The 19016-nt window shown below is 41.1% G+C and overlaps 1 protein-coding gene and 1 long non-coding RNA gene across 6 annotated transcripts in view; one reads left to right on the top strand and one right to left on the bottom strand.

The window, feature by feature from the left end:
- Positions 1 to 18321, top strand: part of STON2 (stonin 2) — a 153535-nt gene extending 135214 nt beyond the window's left edge. For 3 of the 4 annotated variants that reach the window (XM_057541995.1, XM_057541993.1, XM_057541994.1), the window contains exons 5-7: positions 2287 to 4125; positions 9531 to 9733; positions 11372 to 18321. In XM_057541995.1, the coding sequence (XP_057397978.1) occupies positions 2287 to 4125; positions 9531 to 9733; positions 11372 to 11455 (2126 nt within the window). In that variant the 3' untranslated portion in view covers positions 11456 to 18321. Of the gene's footprint in view, positions 1 to 2286; positions 4126 to 5167; positions 5239 to 9530; positions 9734 to 11371 lie in introns of those variants that run through there. The other variant, XM_057541996.1, reaches the window with a different exon arrangement.
- The window catches only part of LOC130707476 (uncharacterized), a 46829-nt gene continuing 30675 nt past the window's right edge, over positions 2863 to 19016 (bottom strand). For both annotated transcript variants that reach the window (XR_009007355.1, XR_009007354.1), the window contains exon 2: positions 2863 to 9671. This is a non-coding gene — a long non-coding RNA (uncharacterized LOC130707476). The remainder of the gene's footprint in view (positions 9672 to 19016) is intronic.

Below are 19016 nucleotides of genomic sequence, written 5' to 3'. Positions count from 1 at the left end.
TTAGTTACTGTTCCAAGGAAATGATTGTATTTTACTCAGGGCCACATTGTTCCCTTTAGGCTTCATTACAACAACAAAAACAGCAGTTGTAGTAGTAATAAAATATAAGTCCTACAAACCTGGATTGTTTTCTGACCCTTTTCCCTTCATTTTCTAGAAAATAAAGCACTTATGCATCTACAAAAGTGGATTAATGATTAATTTGAAGGAGAGTCTCATCTTTAATTTTTTTTTTTTTAATAAATTTATTTATTTATTTATTTACTTATTTTTGGCTGTGTTGGGTCTTCGTTTCTGTGCAAGGGCTTTCTCTAGTTGCGGCAAGCGGGGGTCACTCTTCATTGCGGTGCACGGGCCTCTCACTATCGCGGCCTCTCTTGTTGCGGAGCACAGGCTCCAGACGCGCAGGCTCAGTAGTTGTGGCTCACGGGCCCAGTTGCTCCGCGGCATGTGGGATCTTCCCGGACCAGGGCTCGAACCCGTGTCCCCCGCATTGGCAGGCGGACTCTCAACCACCGCACCACCAGGGAAGCCCCTCATCTTTAATTTTAAAACGCTTTGAAATTCTTTTGTGATGCCGCATATATAGAAAATACTTTTTGCTCATTATATTTCTGGGGCGAGTGTGGGTATGTATGTGTGCTCGCTCATGTATTTAGCTTATATTTTCAAACTGCTGTTTTCAGTAGAGGTAATTGCTATTTGTTTGAATAAATATACGTTGAAAGATGGATGAGAGGCGGCCATCCCATCCATGTGTAATTACATGTTAAATTATATGTGACATTGCTGATTTGGTGTGGTTGGATATGATATTTGTGAAGATTTAGCAGGATGGTAAGAAAAGTCAACTATTTGACTTAACCATTTGAGTATTCATTTCTCTTTGATTCCGGATTTCTGGCAGTAAAAACAGGGGGTGGAATGGCGGCAGAGATCCCCATACACATTCCTCCAGAGACAGAGAGAATAGAACTGCTCCAAAGCAAAGTTTCTTTTCTCACTCATTCAATTAACAGTCCTTCACTGAGCGTTTACTATATGCCAGATACAGATTTGTTTTCTGTGCCATTCCTTCCTCAGAATCCACTCCTTGCTTTATAAAGGCCTAATTTCCTCCTCCTTCCCATAACCCCAGCAGACACACAGTATCTTTACTGAAAAGGTCTGGGGCTTCCCTGCATGGAAACTCAACTCTTGTATCTCCTTCCTTGAAGGCCCTGCTAGGGTGGAGTTTTATTTGTAATAATCTTTTTATTTTTTCCCATAAATTAAACCCCAAGATGGAAAAGTATTTTAGAGAAAAAAGAAGAGATTAATATCAGGAGCATTTTCTCATGTTATACATACTTGTAAACATTTTAATGGCTGTGTGTTATTCCATTGTATGCCTCAATTTCTTAACGTTCACCCAAAACTTGGTTCCTAATTTGGATTTATTTCCTTAGGGTGAGATTACTAAGTCATTGTTCATGAATATTTGTAAGACTCTTAATACAAATTGCCAAACCATTTTCAGAGAGTTTGTAGCAACTTATGGTCCCATTAAGGGTCTATTTACTGTTCATATTATAACACCTTTACCCTCATCGAATACTAAAACTTTAAAAATCTTCACTGATTTTTGGGGTTTAATTTACATTTTTCTTATTACTAGTGAGACTGAACATTTTCTACATGGTTATTAGACATTTTTCCTTTCTCTTTCCTGGGTTGTCTGTATATGTCCTTTGCCTGTATTTCAAGTTTTTGTATTTTTGTTATTCACTTGTGTAAATTTATTTCATATTAAGGATGTTAACATTTTGTCTTTAATATTTATTTACCACATTTGGGTAAAAATCTCTCCGATTACATTATTTGCAATCATATTATCACTTAGAGCATATGGCTTGTTTTGTTCAATGAGATAAGCTTTCTATCATTTTATGTAGGAGGTAGTTTTCAATGTTTAAAAATGTAAGAATACATACTTTAGAGTCAAGAAAAAAATATCTATTCCAGAAACTTTGATAAAATAAAGGGAGAATGTATAAGAGTTAAATTGCAAGGGACCTGGGTCCTATCAGTGCTTCTGTATTGACATTTGTATTCTTACTGCTTATTACAAAACTGGTGTGCTTATTACAAAACTGTGAGAGCTGTGCCCAGACGAAACACTTGACGACAAGTAATGAAATGCTTTGGAATTTACTGGATTCCAGATAAAATTCTAGTCATCCCTCATTCCTATACCTCTAGAGGCCCTGAATAGCAGCCCCTCATATGTTCTCCTTTTCCTTTTAGACAATTCTTCCTCTCTTCAGGAAGATGAAGAGGTAGAGATGGAGGCCATCAACTGGCAGGCCAGCAGTCCAGCTATGAACGGACACCCCGCCACTCTAGTGACCTCTGCTCGTTTCCCTAGCTGGGTCACTTTTGATGACAATGAAGTCAGCAGCCCTTTGCCACCAATCACCTCTCCTCTGAAGCCGAAAACACCACCTCTTGCATCTGTGATCCCAGATGCACCTTATAACTCAACTGGGTCATTTAAGAAGAGGGAACGTCCCAAGAGCACTTTGATGAACTTCTCCAAAGTTCAGAAGCTGGACATCTCCTCCTTAAACCATCCGCCTTCCGTGCCTGAGGCTCCTCTTTGGAGGGCAACCAATCCTTTTCTGAATGAGACTCTACAGGATGTACAACCCTCCCCTATAAACCCTTTCCGCGCTTTCTTTGAGGAGCGGGAGAGGCGCTCCCAAGACAATTCCATGTCTGGTACCACAGGCAAAAGCCAAAGAGATTCTCTCATTGTCATCTACAAGGATGCCATCAATTTTGATGATTCAAGCAAAAACCAGTCACACTCTGATGCTGTTGAAAAACTCAAACGACTCCAAATTGAGGATCCCGATCACTTAGGGAGTACGACCCTCCCTGATGATGACCCAATAGCCTGGATTGAGCTAGATGACCACCCACCAGGTTCCGCACTGGCCCAGCCCAGGGATGGGTGGCCCATGATGCTTAGGATCCCTGAGAAGAAAAACATCATGTCCTCTAGGCACTGGGGACCCATCTACATCAAACTGACAGACAGCGGGTATCTGCAGCTGTATTATGAGAAGGGCTTAGAAAAGCCATTCCGTGAGTTCAAGCTGGAGATCTGCCATGAGATTTCAGAGCCCCGGCTCCAAAACTATGATGAGAATGGCAGGATCCACAGCTTGCGGATAGACCGCGTCACCTACAAGGAGAAGAAGAAATACCAGCCTAAACCTGCCGTGGCCCACGTGGCCGAGAGGGAACAAGTGATTAAGCTGGGCACCACCAATTACGATGACTTCCTGAGCTTCATCCGTGCAGTTCAGGACCGTCTCATGGACCTGCCGGTGTTGTCAATGGACTTGTGCACAGTTGGCTTGAACTACCTTGAAGAGGAGATTGTAGTGGATGTCCGAGATGAATTCTCTGGCCTTGTGAGCAGAGGAGACAACCAGATTCTCCAGCACCGTGTCTTGACACGGGTCCACATCCTGAGTTTCCTCTCTGGCCTTGCCGAGTGCCGCTTGGGTCTCAATGACGTCCTCGTCAAAGGGAACGAAATCGTTTCCCGGCAAGACATCATGCCCACCACCACCACAAAGTGGATCAAGCTCCACGAGTGCCATTTTCACAGGTGTGTGGATGAGGATGTATTCAACAGCTCACGGGTTATTCTGTTCAACCCTTTGGACGCCTGCCGACTTGAGCTAATGCGGTTCAGGACAGTATTTGCCGAGAAGACCTTGCCTTTCACACTCAGGACTGTGGCAAGCATCAGCGGGGCAGAGGTGGAGGTGCAGAGCTGGCTGAGGATGTCATCTGGCTTCTCCTCTAACTGTGATCCTCTCACTCAGGTTCCCTGTGAGAATGTGATGGTTCGCTACCCTGTGCCCAGTGAGTGGGTGAAAAACTTGCGCAGGGAAAGTGTCCTGGGGGAAAAGTCTTTGAAAGCCAAAGTGAACCGGGGGGCAAGTTTTGGCTCAAGTAGCTTGTCTGGCTCTGAGCCTGTCATGAGAGTAACTCTGGGGACTGCGAAGTATGAGCATGCCTTCAACTCCATTGTGTGGAGGATAAACCGACTGCCTGACAAAAACGCAGGTAGGCAGAGCTTTCTCTTCTGTGAAAACCGCCACATGGTTGTGAAAGAGCTGGGATCAAAGTTCCACATTCTCTTTCCCTATGAAGTGCTGGTTTTTGTTATGTGATAGGAATGATGATGGGGAGGGATGGGGGAATGGGGGACCAGAAAAGCAAAAATATTTGAGCAAAGTACTTAACAAACATGCATGACCCAGTTCACTCCATCTTTCTACTCTCTTACTATCACACTTCTTCCATAAACCTATGCATTCTTCTTCTCAGCTGGGCTGCTAAGCAGACTTCCAAGGAAGCTTATGATTCTGTATTATTTTCTGACTCTTTAAAGTTTTCTCTGGTGTTGGAAGCTATACTTTTCCAGATCCTAGAAGGCTTCCGGGTTTTGAAGAGATGTCTGTGCCCCAAGTATAGGTAAAAGAGCCAGTTTATGGCCAATCATGTGTACAGTACAGGCCGAGAGTTAGATTTATGATTCCAGTCACCCTGTGCAAGGCCTGTCAATCATAACATTCCAGGTTCAGAGCCAGGATCTGGAGATGGGGAAGGGGCCTCTGATCAGACTGAAGATCCAGCCAGGACATGAAGGTCCAAAAGGACTGAAATCCAAAAGGACAAAAAGTAAGGGAAGGGATGTTTAATTTAAACAAAGGAGACAGTATACCAGCCCTAGCTGGCCTGCTCACAGCTAGCAGGGGTGCTTCTGTGCTTGAGTGAGCCTGAAGGCAATGACTTTCCTCATGGGTCCAGTGAGATTCGGTGAAATGACAAAACTAAGGAGTAATCAAACCAGCTCTAATAGCTTTATTTCTTAGAGTAAGTCTGGGTGACCCCAGGGGCAGGCAATAAGCCCATGATCCTGTGACCCTTTAAATCACTTTTCTTCTTGTTTATAATAAACTTTGCTCATCTGTTAAAAAAGTGGGTATTTGGGCCAGAAAAAAAAAAAAAAAGAAAAGAAAGAGAGGTTTGGAAAAACTGTTGGTTAAAGTCTTTCTCTCATGCAGATATTCTTTTTTCCATTCTCACTATTAAATCCTAACAGTATGTTTGGAGTCTTCATTTCCTGTTCTGAGCATGGAGCGGCTGTGTTACCCTAAATGTAAAACAACGTGAAGCCAAGAAGCAATACGATCTGGCCAACTCCCCCGGCAGGCCAGGCAGTGGACACACACCAGGGCTTTCTTGTCAGACACTGGGTGTAGCAGTGCAAACTGAAGAGACAATTGGACCTCTGTGTTTGAGGCTGGATTTGCCACCCCCTATTTCTAAACTGACAGAATTTTTAACATAAAGTCTTCCTCTCTGAGCTTGCTTATTCATTTCCCTGAAATCAGCACTGTATTCTCCTGGTGATAGCACTGTGATTTCTGCCTCAGCTGTGAGGCCGATGTGAATTGATGGTAGAAAGGAGAAACCCTCAATTCTCCTTTGGCACGGATGCCCTTGAGAAGAGAACTGAGGTAACAGGGAGAAAATTACTGTTTAACCCGCTAGAGGCTTGACGTGAGAAAAGACCTCAGGTTTATGCTTACTGGAATTTTTAGCTCTGCAATATACTAAGCATGTATTCAGATCACTTCATTATGGAATAATTGGATTTTCAAGCTGGAAAGGACCTTGGGGATAACTTAGTCAAACCTCTTCATTCCACAGATAAGAAAATTAAGGACTGGGAGTGACGTGGCTCATCACATCCAGGGGTCTTTTTTCTCCGTATCACAGCTGCCTCTTAGTAGATGACACAAAACAGACACAAACTCAAAGTTACTTCCACTATGAGAACAGAGATTTGCAGTTTTCTCAGTGTGTACACACATACCTAATTTGTTTCAAAGTTCTTTCTCTCAAATATTTAAAAGTACCATGTGAGGGGCTTTATAAGCAGCAAAGACTGACTGGCTTCTTTTAGCAAAAAGAAATAAATTGTTGGAAAGATATAGGTAGCTCCTAGAACTGAAGGAGCAAGCAGGCTTCAGAAAGGATAGCTCTTGATAGCAGGAACTGTGGATGTCTCCTCAGGCTGCAGCCTTTGGGACAAACCATCACAGGCCATTTTCTGTCCTTGTGCCACTTCCCAAGAGTAAAAGGGAGGACAGGGCATTTTGACTGACATGACCACCAAGATGACATGCAGTGCTGGGGAAGAGTATTTCTCAAAGAGGAAGAAAAAAGAAAAAAAAAAAAAAGATTGTTACCAGAATAAAAAGGGAGCAGATGCAGGGCATGGAGTAAATAGTCCTTAGCAACCACTTCCCTGAATGCTTCCCAGCGGGGTAGTGTTAAGTAGGCTCAAGGCCAAGTAAATGCAGCCTATATACTACATACATATTTCTAGATTACTGGAACCTTATTTGTGAATGATTTTTAAAATACAGGACAGCATAAGGATATTTGGGGATATTTCTCACTTAAACCTACCCCCCGACTCAATTACTGCTTTTGCTGTCATGGTTGTATATTTTTAGACATGAAATCCCCCCAAGAGCTTCTTATTCTACTTCTGGCCAATGGTATACTTCTGTATCTGTTCAGGAAATTAATAGCACCCTTTTCTGGACACTTGAGATGTACAGGATCTGACTTCCAGTCAGAATGCGAGTTCTTACCATTGCTGGTATTCTCTGTGCCCAGCCCCTGCCCTCTCCATCCATGAAGCCAGAGAATTGACGATGATCTGTTAGTAACCGTCCCTTTTCTGAGCTCTTCTTAGTCTTGAGATAGCTTTGGGAAGGTGCCTTTTATAGGCCATTTTTCACAATCCTCACGCCTCTATTTACAGTGAAAGAGGACTGACCCACTGCACGTCTGCTCCCGCCTGCAGTGGCCCTGCACCCCTAGCCCCAACAGGTAGGATGGTCGGACTGCAGGGCAGCGTGAGCCAGCAGGCTGGCATCCCGGGCTTTGTCGGCACCTCAAGCCTGCAGTCACAGCAGGCTTATCCCAATCAAGCCATCAAAAGGCTAACAAGCTGCCACTGGATTCCAACATGGCTCCCACCAGCAGGGTCCCTCTATCTGTGCTCTCCCAGGACCCCGCCCATCCTAATCCCAAGAGCTTTCCTTTAATCCTAGAAGGCACCAGAACAAGTTTCTGTGCTTTCCCAGGTTGTCTGCCAGGAAACAAAACATTCTGTTCTGCATAGGTAGCTTTCTTTGCTGGAATTCCAGTTCTCATTAGATCGGGTGAAGAGAAAACAATTCCAGTAGGATTCCCCTTTTATCGAAAATAGAAATCTGAATTTTAATATTAAGTTTTCTCAGCTTCATCAAGGGCGATGACATAATGTGTGAGCTCATTAGTTCATTAACATGAATTAAATTATACTAGCTTTCAAAATTGTACTTCCCTATCTGTCCACTAGCCCTACACATCCATTAGCTGATGCTAGAACTCAAGAGAGAATGTTGCTTTCATAGACTTTGCTGTGAATACGCTTTGGTGGGGTGAGAAGAGGGGGGTCAGTTTTGTGGAAAGTTATGATTTTCAGTGTTCCAACAATGTGTAAATAAGGGTAATTAGATAAAACTGTTGTTCAGGTTGCTATTGAATTAAGTTAAGAAACTCCTCTAAATACTTTGTAATGATCTAAATATATAGCAATATGTTGAGAGGAGTGTAGGACATAATTTGGAGTCAGTTAGATAATGAGTTTTATTCCCAGTACTACAAGTTAATGGCTGTGTGACCTCAGGCAATTTACTTAAACCTTTCAGAGAAATCTCAAGTTTCCTCTTTTATAAAATAGGGTTATTAACACCTAGCTCATTAAGAATGGAATTAGTAATGTTTTTAAGTGTTTAGCACAGTCTCTGGCCTGTAATAAGTGTTCAGTAAGTGACAGCTATATAATTACATCTGTGGTACACAATTTTAAAAAATTGAATGGATTCATTTTCAAATAATGTAATTTTTACTACTACATATATCTTAAATTCCTTTCCTAAAAAACTGCAATTTTTTCAATTAATTTTCCAAAGTATTACTCTTTAGAAAGACCCATTGAAATATGTTACATTTGTGAAACAGAGCAAAACAAATACTTCACTCTGTTATGTTTTCCTTGGAGAGCGGGTGTGTATGTCCTCACGCTCTGAGATTATAAAGTCCTGCCCAGACCAATAAAGGAAATTGGAACTGTTTATTTGGGGAAACTCAGATAGCTAAGGGCTGTTTCAGTTACATAATGAAGTCAGAGTCACACGGTTTATCCACAGTGAGTTGCTTTATGGGGTTTCTTACAGCTTCCTTTTTCTCCACCCCTGTCACCCTGCAAACCTGTCTTGAGGTTTGAGGACTGTGTGGTTATGACTCAGACAAACGGGTTAAGAACATCTAGGAGTCAGACTGCTGGGTCCAGTTCTTGGCTCTGCCACTTTCTAGCTATGACCCTGGGCAGCTGACCTTACCTCCCGAAGCCTTAGTTTCCTCATTTGTGCAACGTAATAATTATGACCTCAAGGGACTGTATGAAGACGCAGTGAGAGAATCTGCATAAAGCACTTAGCACAGTACTTGGCTCAGAGTTATCAACAAACGTTTCCTGTTACATCTGACGAACGACGACGATGCTGCAATGGTGATCGTCACAGAACTAAGTTCTGACTCTTTTCCCTCAAATAATCTAATAACAATCCTCAAATGAAAATCAAACCATAAGTTTGCCTTCCAAATACAGTAGAACTAGCCATAGATTTATAGAGTTAAATAGCGGTAAGGGACGATGCCTGGCATTACCCAGCCCACCCTTTTCCACCCCCCCCCCAACTCCCCACTTCACACATGAGGAACTGAGACCTGGAGAAAACAAAAAGGACTTGGGTGTGGGATCTCTGCACTTAGGAGAGCTGCAGGTCAAACCCAGATATCCTATTAGTCTGTGTTCTCTCCAGCGTTCTACATGCTTCCCTAAAGCATATGTGCTGTTTCTAAGGGCTCTGTCATTTATATATGCCGTTCACCCAAAAAACATGCCAAAAGCATTTTTTAAAAAATATAAAATGCTATTAAGAAAATTCATCTTCCAAAGGAAATTGATGATCTTGCTCCAGGTGGCTGTCTTTGATGTTTTATTAGGTGCTAAGTGCTGATCTCTTTTATTCCTTTCTGCCAATCTACAACCTCTATTTCACAGTATTTACCGTGTGTTCACATAGCACTCTGACCTGAGCAGGCAGAATGCACTCCATTTCTCAGGTCATGGGTTTTATTGCTAGGATACCAGGCTACCGTAGTCAGATAGTGTTATGTCAAAGGGTCTGAAGCACATGCAGTGACTTCTGCCGAGGCAAATCCTCTGCTCAGAGTTGGATGCTCTTAAAGACTGCCAGGCCTCCTTTTGTATGTTATTGAGGCTCTTCCACTTCCTCCCCAAAGAAGCTGAACCCTAGATTCTTTTTCTTTCATAGCTTCTGGTCACCCACACTGTTTCTTCTGCCATCTTGAACTTGGCTCTGACCGGGAAGTGCCTTCCAGATTTGCCAATCACGTAAACGTCGAGTTCAGCATGCCTACAACTTCTGCCTCCAGAGCTGCCGTAAGATCCATCTCTGTGGAAGACAAGACGGACGTCAGGAAGTGGGTCAATTACTCTGCACACTACAGCTACAAGGTAGCCTCGGGAGGCATCTGGCTAATGTTTCCAAGTCTGTCTGTTCACCCCCATGCCCTCCCCCTTCTCATTCCTTTTAGCAGTGCCTGCCCAGGGTGCAGGGTGTTCTCCTACCACCTTGCAGGCGGTTTACCATGCATAGCTGTGGTTGAGTCTGCTCTGAGTTAAATGAATAATCTCTCTAGCAGGCAAGAGAAAGGTTGGAAAGAGAAGTACAGGCTGATGAAGGAGGAATATATAATGTCTTTCGGTCATCATGAACAACAACAACAGAATAATGGGGTAATGGGATTATTATTACTCATTTGTCATATAATTTATGCGCAGGGGAGTGAGTTTGGAAGTGGAGGGAGGGTCAGGAAAATGCTAACCCAATGCATATATTTCAGCTACAGGTGTTGATGAAGTGGATCTGAATGAAGTTTACATAGTGAAGTATGACACTATGTATGACAGTATGACAGTATGTCATAGTGAAGTATGACATATACCAAGTCATACAACCTGGTCACTGGGCTATAACTGGACAAACTCAAAAGCCAGGCAAGCTTCTATAATAGTAACGGGATCAGGGCTGTGAAGGAGGAAATGAAGTTGGAGATTTCCGACATAAATAGTGATTATATCCTGAGTAGTTAGAAATTCAATAGGAGGAGATTATATGCCAAAGACGGAAAACCGGGGGTTACTGAAGAAGGATTTGGCAAAGTGGTTTAATAATTTTCTATTTGTAGTAACATCCTTAGATTTATATGATCATTTAATTGTTCTTTAAATATTTCCTTACTTGTGTGATTTAAAACATTAAACTACCAAAAAGAACAAATACTCCATCTTGTGGCCAGGAAAAAAACCAGCACTTTGCTCAAACATGACCCTAGTCAACTGTTCTGTCTTGAATTGTCTCCCTCATCATAAATATCCAAGTGGTATTGAGAAGAGCGGCTTTAATTATAAAACTCCTTCAGCTCAAAGGATTCCCTGCCTGATTTATCACAGGCTTCAGATGAGGTATATCACTCTCAAGGCAAGATTAATTTATTAATCTCTTTACAGTTACAGCTACAGTATTTTCCAAAAGATATAGGCAGAACCGTAAACACTACAATACTTATCCATTTGGAGACTTTTTAAAGGGATATGATAATGGAGAGTATAAACAGCCAGCTGCAAAGGCATTCATTCATTTGATAAACCTTCGTGATTGCCTGCTGTATGCCCATATTATTGGGGTACAATAGTGAACAAGGGCCTGCCCTGTCCTACGGAGTCTGTGGTCTAGTGGGTACAGGGTGTAGTGGGAATATACACAGGGGAGCACCTGACTCTACCTGGTGAGTCAAGAATAGCTTCACAGAAGAGGTGACCTTTGAGTAGCTGTGTAAGGCAAAGAGTAAGAATTTTTTCCAGATGGACAGAGAGGGAGAGGAATTCCAGACCAAGCAAAGGGCATGTGCAAAGACAGAGCCATAATATACACATGGCCAGTAGCTTGGTGTGACTAAAGCCCAGAACATTAACCAAGTTACAAGGACTCTCAAAGAACCTAGTGAGGTTTTCTCTTTTGGTTTATTTATTTGTTGGGATGTTTTCCTGATATTTCTTCTGATATTTCTCTCCAACTTCTATTCTTGACAGGTGGAAATTGAGCAAAAAAAGAGTTTGAAGCCAGACTTTGAAGGAGATGAAATGGAAAATCCCAAGGAGTGTGGGGTCCAGTGACGAAGCCCTACTGCAGGGGGCCCTGACCTAAGCATCACGACAGGATGTCTTCCTGAATAGCTGAAGTTCAAGGCACTGCCTATCAATCATGGCTACTCCATGTTGGGAACAGTGTATTGGACCTCCCTGTCGGTAGTTCCCTGTATTCTAACAGGAAGCCCTAAGGTGCTTGCTTTGGAGAGGCTCTGATCATGCCTGAAGCACCTGGGTCACCTGACTCTTCCGCGCTTACAGTATAATTAAGCCTCCTCTCCACTCTGCTTATCTCACAGCACTTGGGTATGGTTTGTGACTGATAAAGTCAGGAAAAGAAACTCCCAACATCATTGTTGGCGCGTCCGATGTGCATCTGTCACTTACATCAGTTTCTGGAAAACAATCTTGAGAAGTTAATTAACTAAGACTCCGTCTCTGTCACTCCCCTTAGAAAAAGTTGAGAAAAGGTACAAAACCGATTTCCTCTTTGGGTCTGCTAGACCTTTCATAGGTGTCTCCATTCTTCAAATGTTAACACTATGCAACAAGTTTTTGAGATGTTTCCCTCCTGGTTCTAGACAGTGTTGATTGAAACACTTTTTCCATCTTTCTAAGGCATCAGTCCCAGGGTTCATCACCCTGAGTCACAATAGACAATGGAAAAAAGGCACAAGAGGACACTTTTAAATTCTGTGATTAGCCCCACGTTCTGCGAAGAGTGGCTATTTAAGGGAAAGCAAAATTGAGCTTACTTTTCTTCATTCTGGGGAAAAAGAACATTCATTGTAAGATAATATTCAATTCAGGAGACAGCTTAAATCTCAGTGAATTTCCAAATTCACACTGAAAAATATAGGCCATTTCTGCTTCCTGAAACAGATGGATACATATATCTCAGGCATTTGTCAGGGGCATTTGGGAACTCTTTTTATACCTCATAGCCAATAGACAGCTGTGTGTCTCTTTAACTCAAACTTTACAGGAAATATAAGTTGAAAAGATCATTTTAAAAGCCGTTTCAAAACTGAGCTTGTATGAGCTTTTCCTAAAAATTCAGAGTTTGATAATCACAGTATTGTAATATATCTAAAAGGCAGAACACTCTAGGGTAGAGATGAGGGAAAGCCATATTTTTCTAATGTTGGGAACATTAAATCCTGATTCCAAGAATCTAGGACACTCAATATTCTTTCTCTTCATCTGTTCCAGCTCACATTCTGTACCTCTGCATCCCAAAGGGGATACGAGCTCAACAATTTAAAGGCAGCTTTTACCTGCCTTCCTGTTTCTCCCGTGAAGAAAAGAGTTAAGGGTTATCCGATTTGTAGATGACACAGAAATAGACATATAACTAGTCTGTTGACTGGCAGATTCGGGATTAGTTCATTCCGTGAATATTCACTGAATTCTAACTAGGTATTGTCATTAGGATATAGAAATCATTGTAATTTTTTGAAATACCTGAACATAAGACTGAAACTAAAAGGATGAAATTAAATAGGCATTAATGAGAAACTCTATATTCTGAGTGAGTTTCTTAAATGCAACCCACTAAGTACAAAATGGGGTACCTATGTGTGTGTGGATGTGTGTGTTTACCTGTGTGTGTTAATGGGAAGGGTGTTGGGAAGTCCTGGTTTCCCAGCAGTTTTTGTATAAAATGTTTTCTTAGGGAGATGTGCGTTCAGTTTTGAATCGGGAGTGTATCGTAGCTACTCACAAAACGAATGCGTTCAGCCTGCGCTAACAAAAGTCTAGGGAGCCCCGCATGCTGCACTGGTCAGTCCACATCTGGATGGAGGGCTGGGTTCAATTCTGGGAACCACATTTGAAGAGAGATGTTAATAAATTGATTGTGTCCAGTCAAGTGGCCAGGGTTGTGGAGAGTGTGATTATACATGGAATACGGGAATAGTTCCCCTGAAGAACAGAAGGTATAGCTGGAAAGGGAAAAAGAGGGAATGATATAATAGCTGACTTGAAATCTCTGTTGAGCTATATAAGGGGAGAGGAATTGGACTTTTCCTGTGTTGCTTCAAAGGGCAAAAAGAGGAGCTTTATAGATGACAGATGTTTGCTTCAATATAAGAAACAACTTTGTAATAAGAGTTGTTCTAAAGAGGAATGGACTCAAACAGTAAAACTTCCAGTGGCTGCAAATGCACGAAGTCTAAAATAACCCATCCTAAATGCTATGAAAGGGACTCTTAGATTGGATTTGGGCTAGATTCTTAACAAGATTCCTTCTACATATAGGTTTAGTTTCAACAGTATTAGGACTCTCTGTTTGTTTTTAGTTTGATAAGTGGTTTTTCATGCTCTTTGAAATACAGTGGAGTCCCCTAGAGGTCTTTGTCAAGTGAGGACTCCAAGGCATAGCCCTTCCCCTGTTGTGCTAAAAGCACATGAGATTCCTTATAGAAACATTGAAATGGGTTGAAGAGTTGGCAAGGTGAAGGTCATTCTAGCACCTTCTTTACCCAAGGTTAGCACCCGTGCACCCTCTCAAGATCTCTGCTTCACCTGCGAGCATCACATGTGTATCGGTGGTTGGACCCTTTTTTCCTGTTGGTTAATTCTCATTGCCTTTGTACTTTCACCTGGACATTTTTTTTTAAACCAAGGGATGGGAAAATCCCTACCATGCTATCTACATTCAGCAATCAGATTATCATTCATTTTTAAAAACCTTCCACCTTGATTTCATCAGATTTGCTTTCCCTCTACTGTTTTTTGGAAGTTGATTATGGGTAGCATTTAGGGGGTTGGAAAATATACTACTATATATTTTTAGATGTAGTTTCTATGTAGTTATTTTGTTAATAGCCTACATAGAAAATACTGTTGGGCAAATACCTTTTTGATATGCAGATTCTAAGTTTGCCACCCTGGACTTGGATTTTGTGTGTGTGGCCACAAACTATTTGTGGCCACCAGTAATCCTTGTCTATATTATCAGTAATGTGAAAATATTAGAAGTGAATTCATTTTACCAATACATAGTCTTACTATTAGAATATAAATTAGATGTCCCATGATATTAAGAGCTGCACGCGTTTTTTTTGAGACTGGTGACTCCCTTTTTTGACTTTATAGTAAAGGAGGATAAGAGATGTACTCATTATGATATATCAAACAAGACTATGAGGTACTTTGTGGGTGCACCATTAAACTCCCTTTGCCACTCTTGTAAACATACTACTAGTTATGCCTTATCAAAATTGTGTATTTTACTTACATGAAATATAATCTGGACAGTTTTTTTTCTCTTCTATTTTGTTCTCCCCCGCCACCTCCCCCACCCCAACCTTCCTGCATTATTGGCAGGGCTCATAACCCTTGAGAACATTTTTTTTCTTTTTGGCTGTGCTGCACGGCTTGCGGGATCTTAGTTCCCCGACCAGGGATTGAACCCAGGCGACTGCATTGAAAGCGCCGAGTTCTAACCACTGGACTGCCAGGGAATCCCCAAGAACATTTTTTTAATGTAAAATATTTCTTATTTGAAATTAGAGTAATTTCCTTTCAAATCCTGTAGATGAGGGCAGGAGCTCTCATATTGGGAAATTCATATTCCCAAGAAATGTGATCCATGGAGGCAAGAAATGGCTCTTATTCTTTGTTTCTAGTACCTTCTACCAAGTTTGGAATATAATAAGTTTCAGCTACCTTAAATCCTGTGCTGATAGGACAAACAGATATTAATGAAATAAAGGAAAATTAGGTATTCAATAAATGTTTGCTGAATGAATACTGACGCTTAGACTCTAAGACTACCTAACCCTTACTTATCATCAAACACATTAAAGCACACAAGCATGCTTTTATTTCCTGGAGAACTTAAATAATTTTTCTTTCCTTGCCTCCACTGTCAACTAGTGATAACTGCCAGCACTTAAGCACTTAATGTGCAGCTGAACTTAAACTACAGTATATCTTATTCATATTGAAAAACATTTTTGTGCCCAAAGATAACAGTAGCACAGATGCTGTCATAGTCCAGATTATTGATTCAGTTTTGTTCTTGCAAGTCAGACAGCTCTGTGAGCCTAAGCCTTGCCCATTCGAATGGTGAGAGGGAGAAGAAAGCATTTAATAGAGTACATGGACAGTCTTGGTGTGCTAGGTCTTTGTTTTCCCCAACATTAACCACTGACCAATGTTACTGCGTATTTATTTTGTCACCATAGTAAGAAAGATGGAGGCCTGGGGTAGTAAGGCTGAAACGTGTGAAGTGACATCATGATTTCAGAGCTGCTTTAAATCTCATAATAAGTTTCGTGGTGGGAAAACAGAGAATGATCTGAAATTTTTCTTAAAAATCTTTAAAACATTAAGTTGATTTGACTAGGAAGCACTGCCATTTAGCCTACTTTAAAAATTTTTCGCAGGTGGGAATGGTAACTTTAACTCTTCTACGAATGATGATTATAAGTTAATTCTAGCATATCTAGAGTTTAGGTCATGTTAAGAATGCAACAGGAAATTCAAACAAAGCTGACCAAAAAGCTAAATCCACAAAAAATATTATCTAGTAAAGGAATTATCTCTTAACATTTCACTAACAAGTGTCATTCAAAACATGACAGCTCTTATATAAAATTAGTCATAGCATTTTCACCAACTTCTAAACATATTGTCATTACCAATGTCTAAGTGCCAATTCCCTACAAGTCACCATCTCTCTACCACTTCTTAATTATGTTCTTTTTAAATGAAACTTGCTTTGGATATTGTGACTCATATTTATGTATTTAAGGAATTAAAAGTGAAAGAGACATAAATGTAGACAATAAATGTGTGTCAGTAGTATTTTCCCATGTATTAACTAAAGTAGGAATATGGAATTTTTACATTTCTTATACTGTGCCTTAGCAAATCTGAATTGAGAGTCTAGTCCTTTTAACAATTGGGGGGAAAAAAAAAAGTATCTATCTCTGAATTTGCAATTCCAGGCCTGTAAAGGCGGAAACTATCCATAGCAATGTGTTTGGTAGTGCCTGGAGAGAGGCAAATAATAACTGCATGTAATGAAAAGCTATAAAAGAACAGAATCAAAAAACAGAATTGCAATATGAAAAAATAAAGTATAGAGAAATAACAAATAGAGCACTGGCCACCAAACCTCAAAATACTTGAACTAGAGGCCATCCCTTAAATGTAAGGAGCTCCAGGAATAATAAAAGATTGCCTAGCAGGGATAAACAACAGAATTAATTCAGTTCAACAAGTATTTGGTCAAGGTGCTGTCCCAGTAACCGGCTTCCCTAAAGGGAGCTAAGGCCAAACACAAGGACACTGAGGACTGTTGATGTAAAGACATTGGTGGGCATGCCCTTTATCAAGGGAGAACTGGGGTTTCTATGAATCTTTAAAGGACACAGTCATGCAATCATCATGTTAAGTCACTTGCAATTTTCCCAGTTGGGCTTCAGAAAACTCAGCTAAAAAAGTGAGGACGCTGGACTAACTGTTCCCTCAGATCCTTTCCAGCTCGAGTGTTACGGATTATTTTACAAACTATCTTTGGTGCCACTGTCAGTGATACTTCAAGTCAATAGGACTCTTCATATAATCTTAAGAACCAAGAAGTTTAAAATTTGAATACTGGGAAAAGCAGCTGGCCCATCTTTTCTCTTTTAATGTCTCTATCCTTTACCATCTGCCCAGACAACCCTGCAGTCCTCTATTTTGTAGTTGCCTTCAAAACACAAATAAACATGGAGGATCAAAAGGACGGTGAAGATCAGCTGGAACACTGCTCTGGAAGTTCCTCTGGCATCACCCAGCACAACAGTGGTGTGAAGGTGAAGAGGAACTGATAGGATTTGGGTACTACCTGAAGTAGAAGTCGGTCTAACCCTCCAAGGGGCTATGTCGGGATGATCAACGATTTACAGATATATCCTTTTATACAAAAGACTGCAGGAATCGAGGGAGGGAAAAACACTCAGTAAACATTCTGGGACTATCTGTAACACAGTTATGGCAAAACGAGATGAAAGGGTCGGTCCTCCCTATCCTCACAGTCTCTTAGTAACATGCAAATGTAATTATTTTTTAAAAACGTGTACAAGCTACAAAATAGCATCTCTTTTGTGGTATGTGTGAGTATGATTTTAGTTTCCTGTACTAAGAGTTGGTCAAATATAATGGCTCAATTCCAGCCGGACAAAGTAAAGGAATTCTAGCACCCTCTTCCTGTTCAGTCCCATCTTCTGCCTCAGATCAAACCCTCAGTGCTGGCTGTGGACACCATCTAGCCGCACTGTGACTGAAGCCTTAAGCACCGCTGTTTTGCCTCTGTGTGCTTCAGGGTCAGCACCCACATGTGGTTTCCAATGGGAGCAGTTCTGGGAAAGCAGATGTGCAATCAGATCCTGACAGCAACCTGTCGCACCAAAGCATCTAAGGGTTTTGAAGTACTGGGGTGACAGAGGGAAGAATATGAACTCCTCTGACCCTAAGTCAGCATGCATTTAACCTTTGTGTCAACCTGCCAACAGAACCTGGAGAAAGTTTACCACATTCAAGAAATGAGACAGAATCAATCAGTGTTTTAAGCCAGGGAGTGCTAAAAGAGCACCCCCTCCTCACTCTCCATTTTTGTAACGCTCATAGAGCATTTCAATGTGTCAGGATGGAAGGGACCCAAGATCCAGTGAATGATTCAGCTGATCCAAGGCTTGGCTTTTCCTTCCTTCATCATCTATCCTCATTCAGTGTAACTTCTTGTACTATGTGATTTATTTTATGTAAAAACAGCTTGCTTTAAAAAAACGTGCCTATGTAATAAAGTCTACACACTGGCTAACTCTATAGAGGTGAGGTTTTGTTTTTAATTGTTCTGCTGATTATCACCTGTAATACCCTTTTTGAGCTAGGAAAAAGAGCTGTTAATAAAAACTTTTAAACAAAATCTGTGACTATGCAAGATTTAATGAGGTCAAGCATAATAAAAAATATTTATTATTAAGAAGATTCATCACCCTGTTAATATGGTTAGTGATATTAACCATAGTGCTGACAAGTTAACAAATGACCTGTATCCTAGTTAAGCTTATCATGAATATACTTTAGTCAATTCAAGATATATTTATTGCATTGAAATTTTGTGTCTAATTCTGTGAGAAAACAAACAGTTCCTAAGGTGGTTTGTTTTTGGCAATAAGTACATACACATATAAGTAAGTTAGAAATGTAAAAGAGCACATAATCAATAACGAAGTATTTGCGTTATGTTCTTGGCATACTGTCAGCACTCAACAAATAACTGTTCAACTGATTGATGAATCCAAGTGACCAATGTCAACATAGACACAGAAAAAAAATCAATATGGACTAGAATACTTGGGAGATTTTCACAAGAAAGATGGTTTTTCAGTGAGATCTGGAGGTGGGGGTAAAATTTAGCTCAGTGGTAAGAGGAAGGGAGTTTAGGGTTGGGAAGAGGCAGGTGTAAAAGTGGTTGGATTAGCAGGTGAGCCTGACCTGGGTGAGGGGTTCATGCACATCAAGAGGTAAGAGTGACAGTGAGGCCACGCTGTGGAAGAGCTGGCCTCCAGGTTGAGCTTGGACTCAATCT

The sequence above is a fragment of the Balaenoptera acutorostrata genome, chromosome 3 (assembly GCF_949987535.1).
Source record: "Balaenoptera acutorostrata chromosome 3, mBalAcu1.1, whole genome shotgun sequence".
NCBI lineage: Eukaryota > Metazoa > Chordata > Mammalia > Artiodactyla > Balaenopteridae > Balaenoptera > Balaenoptera acutorostrata.
Note: the sequence above shows the minus strand (reverse complement) of the source record. Positions and strands in the feature narration are given on the sequence as shown.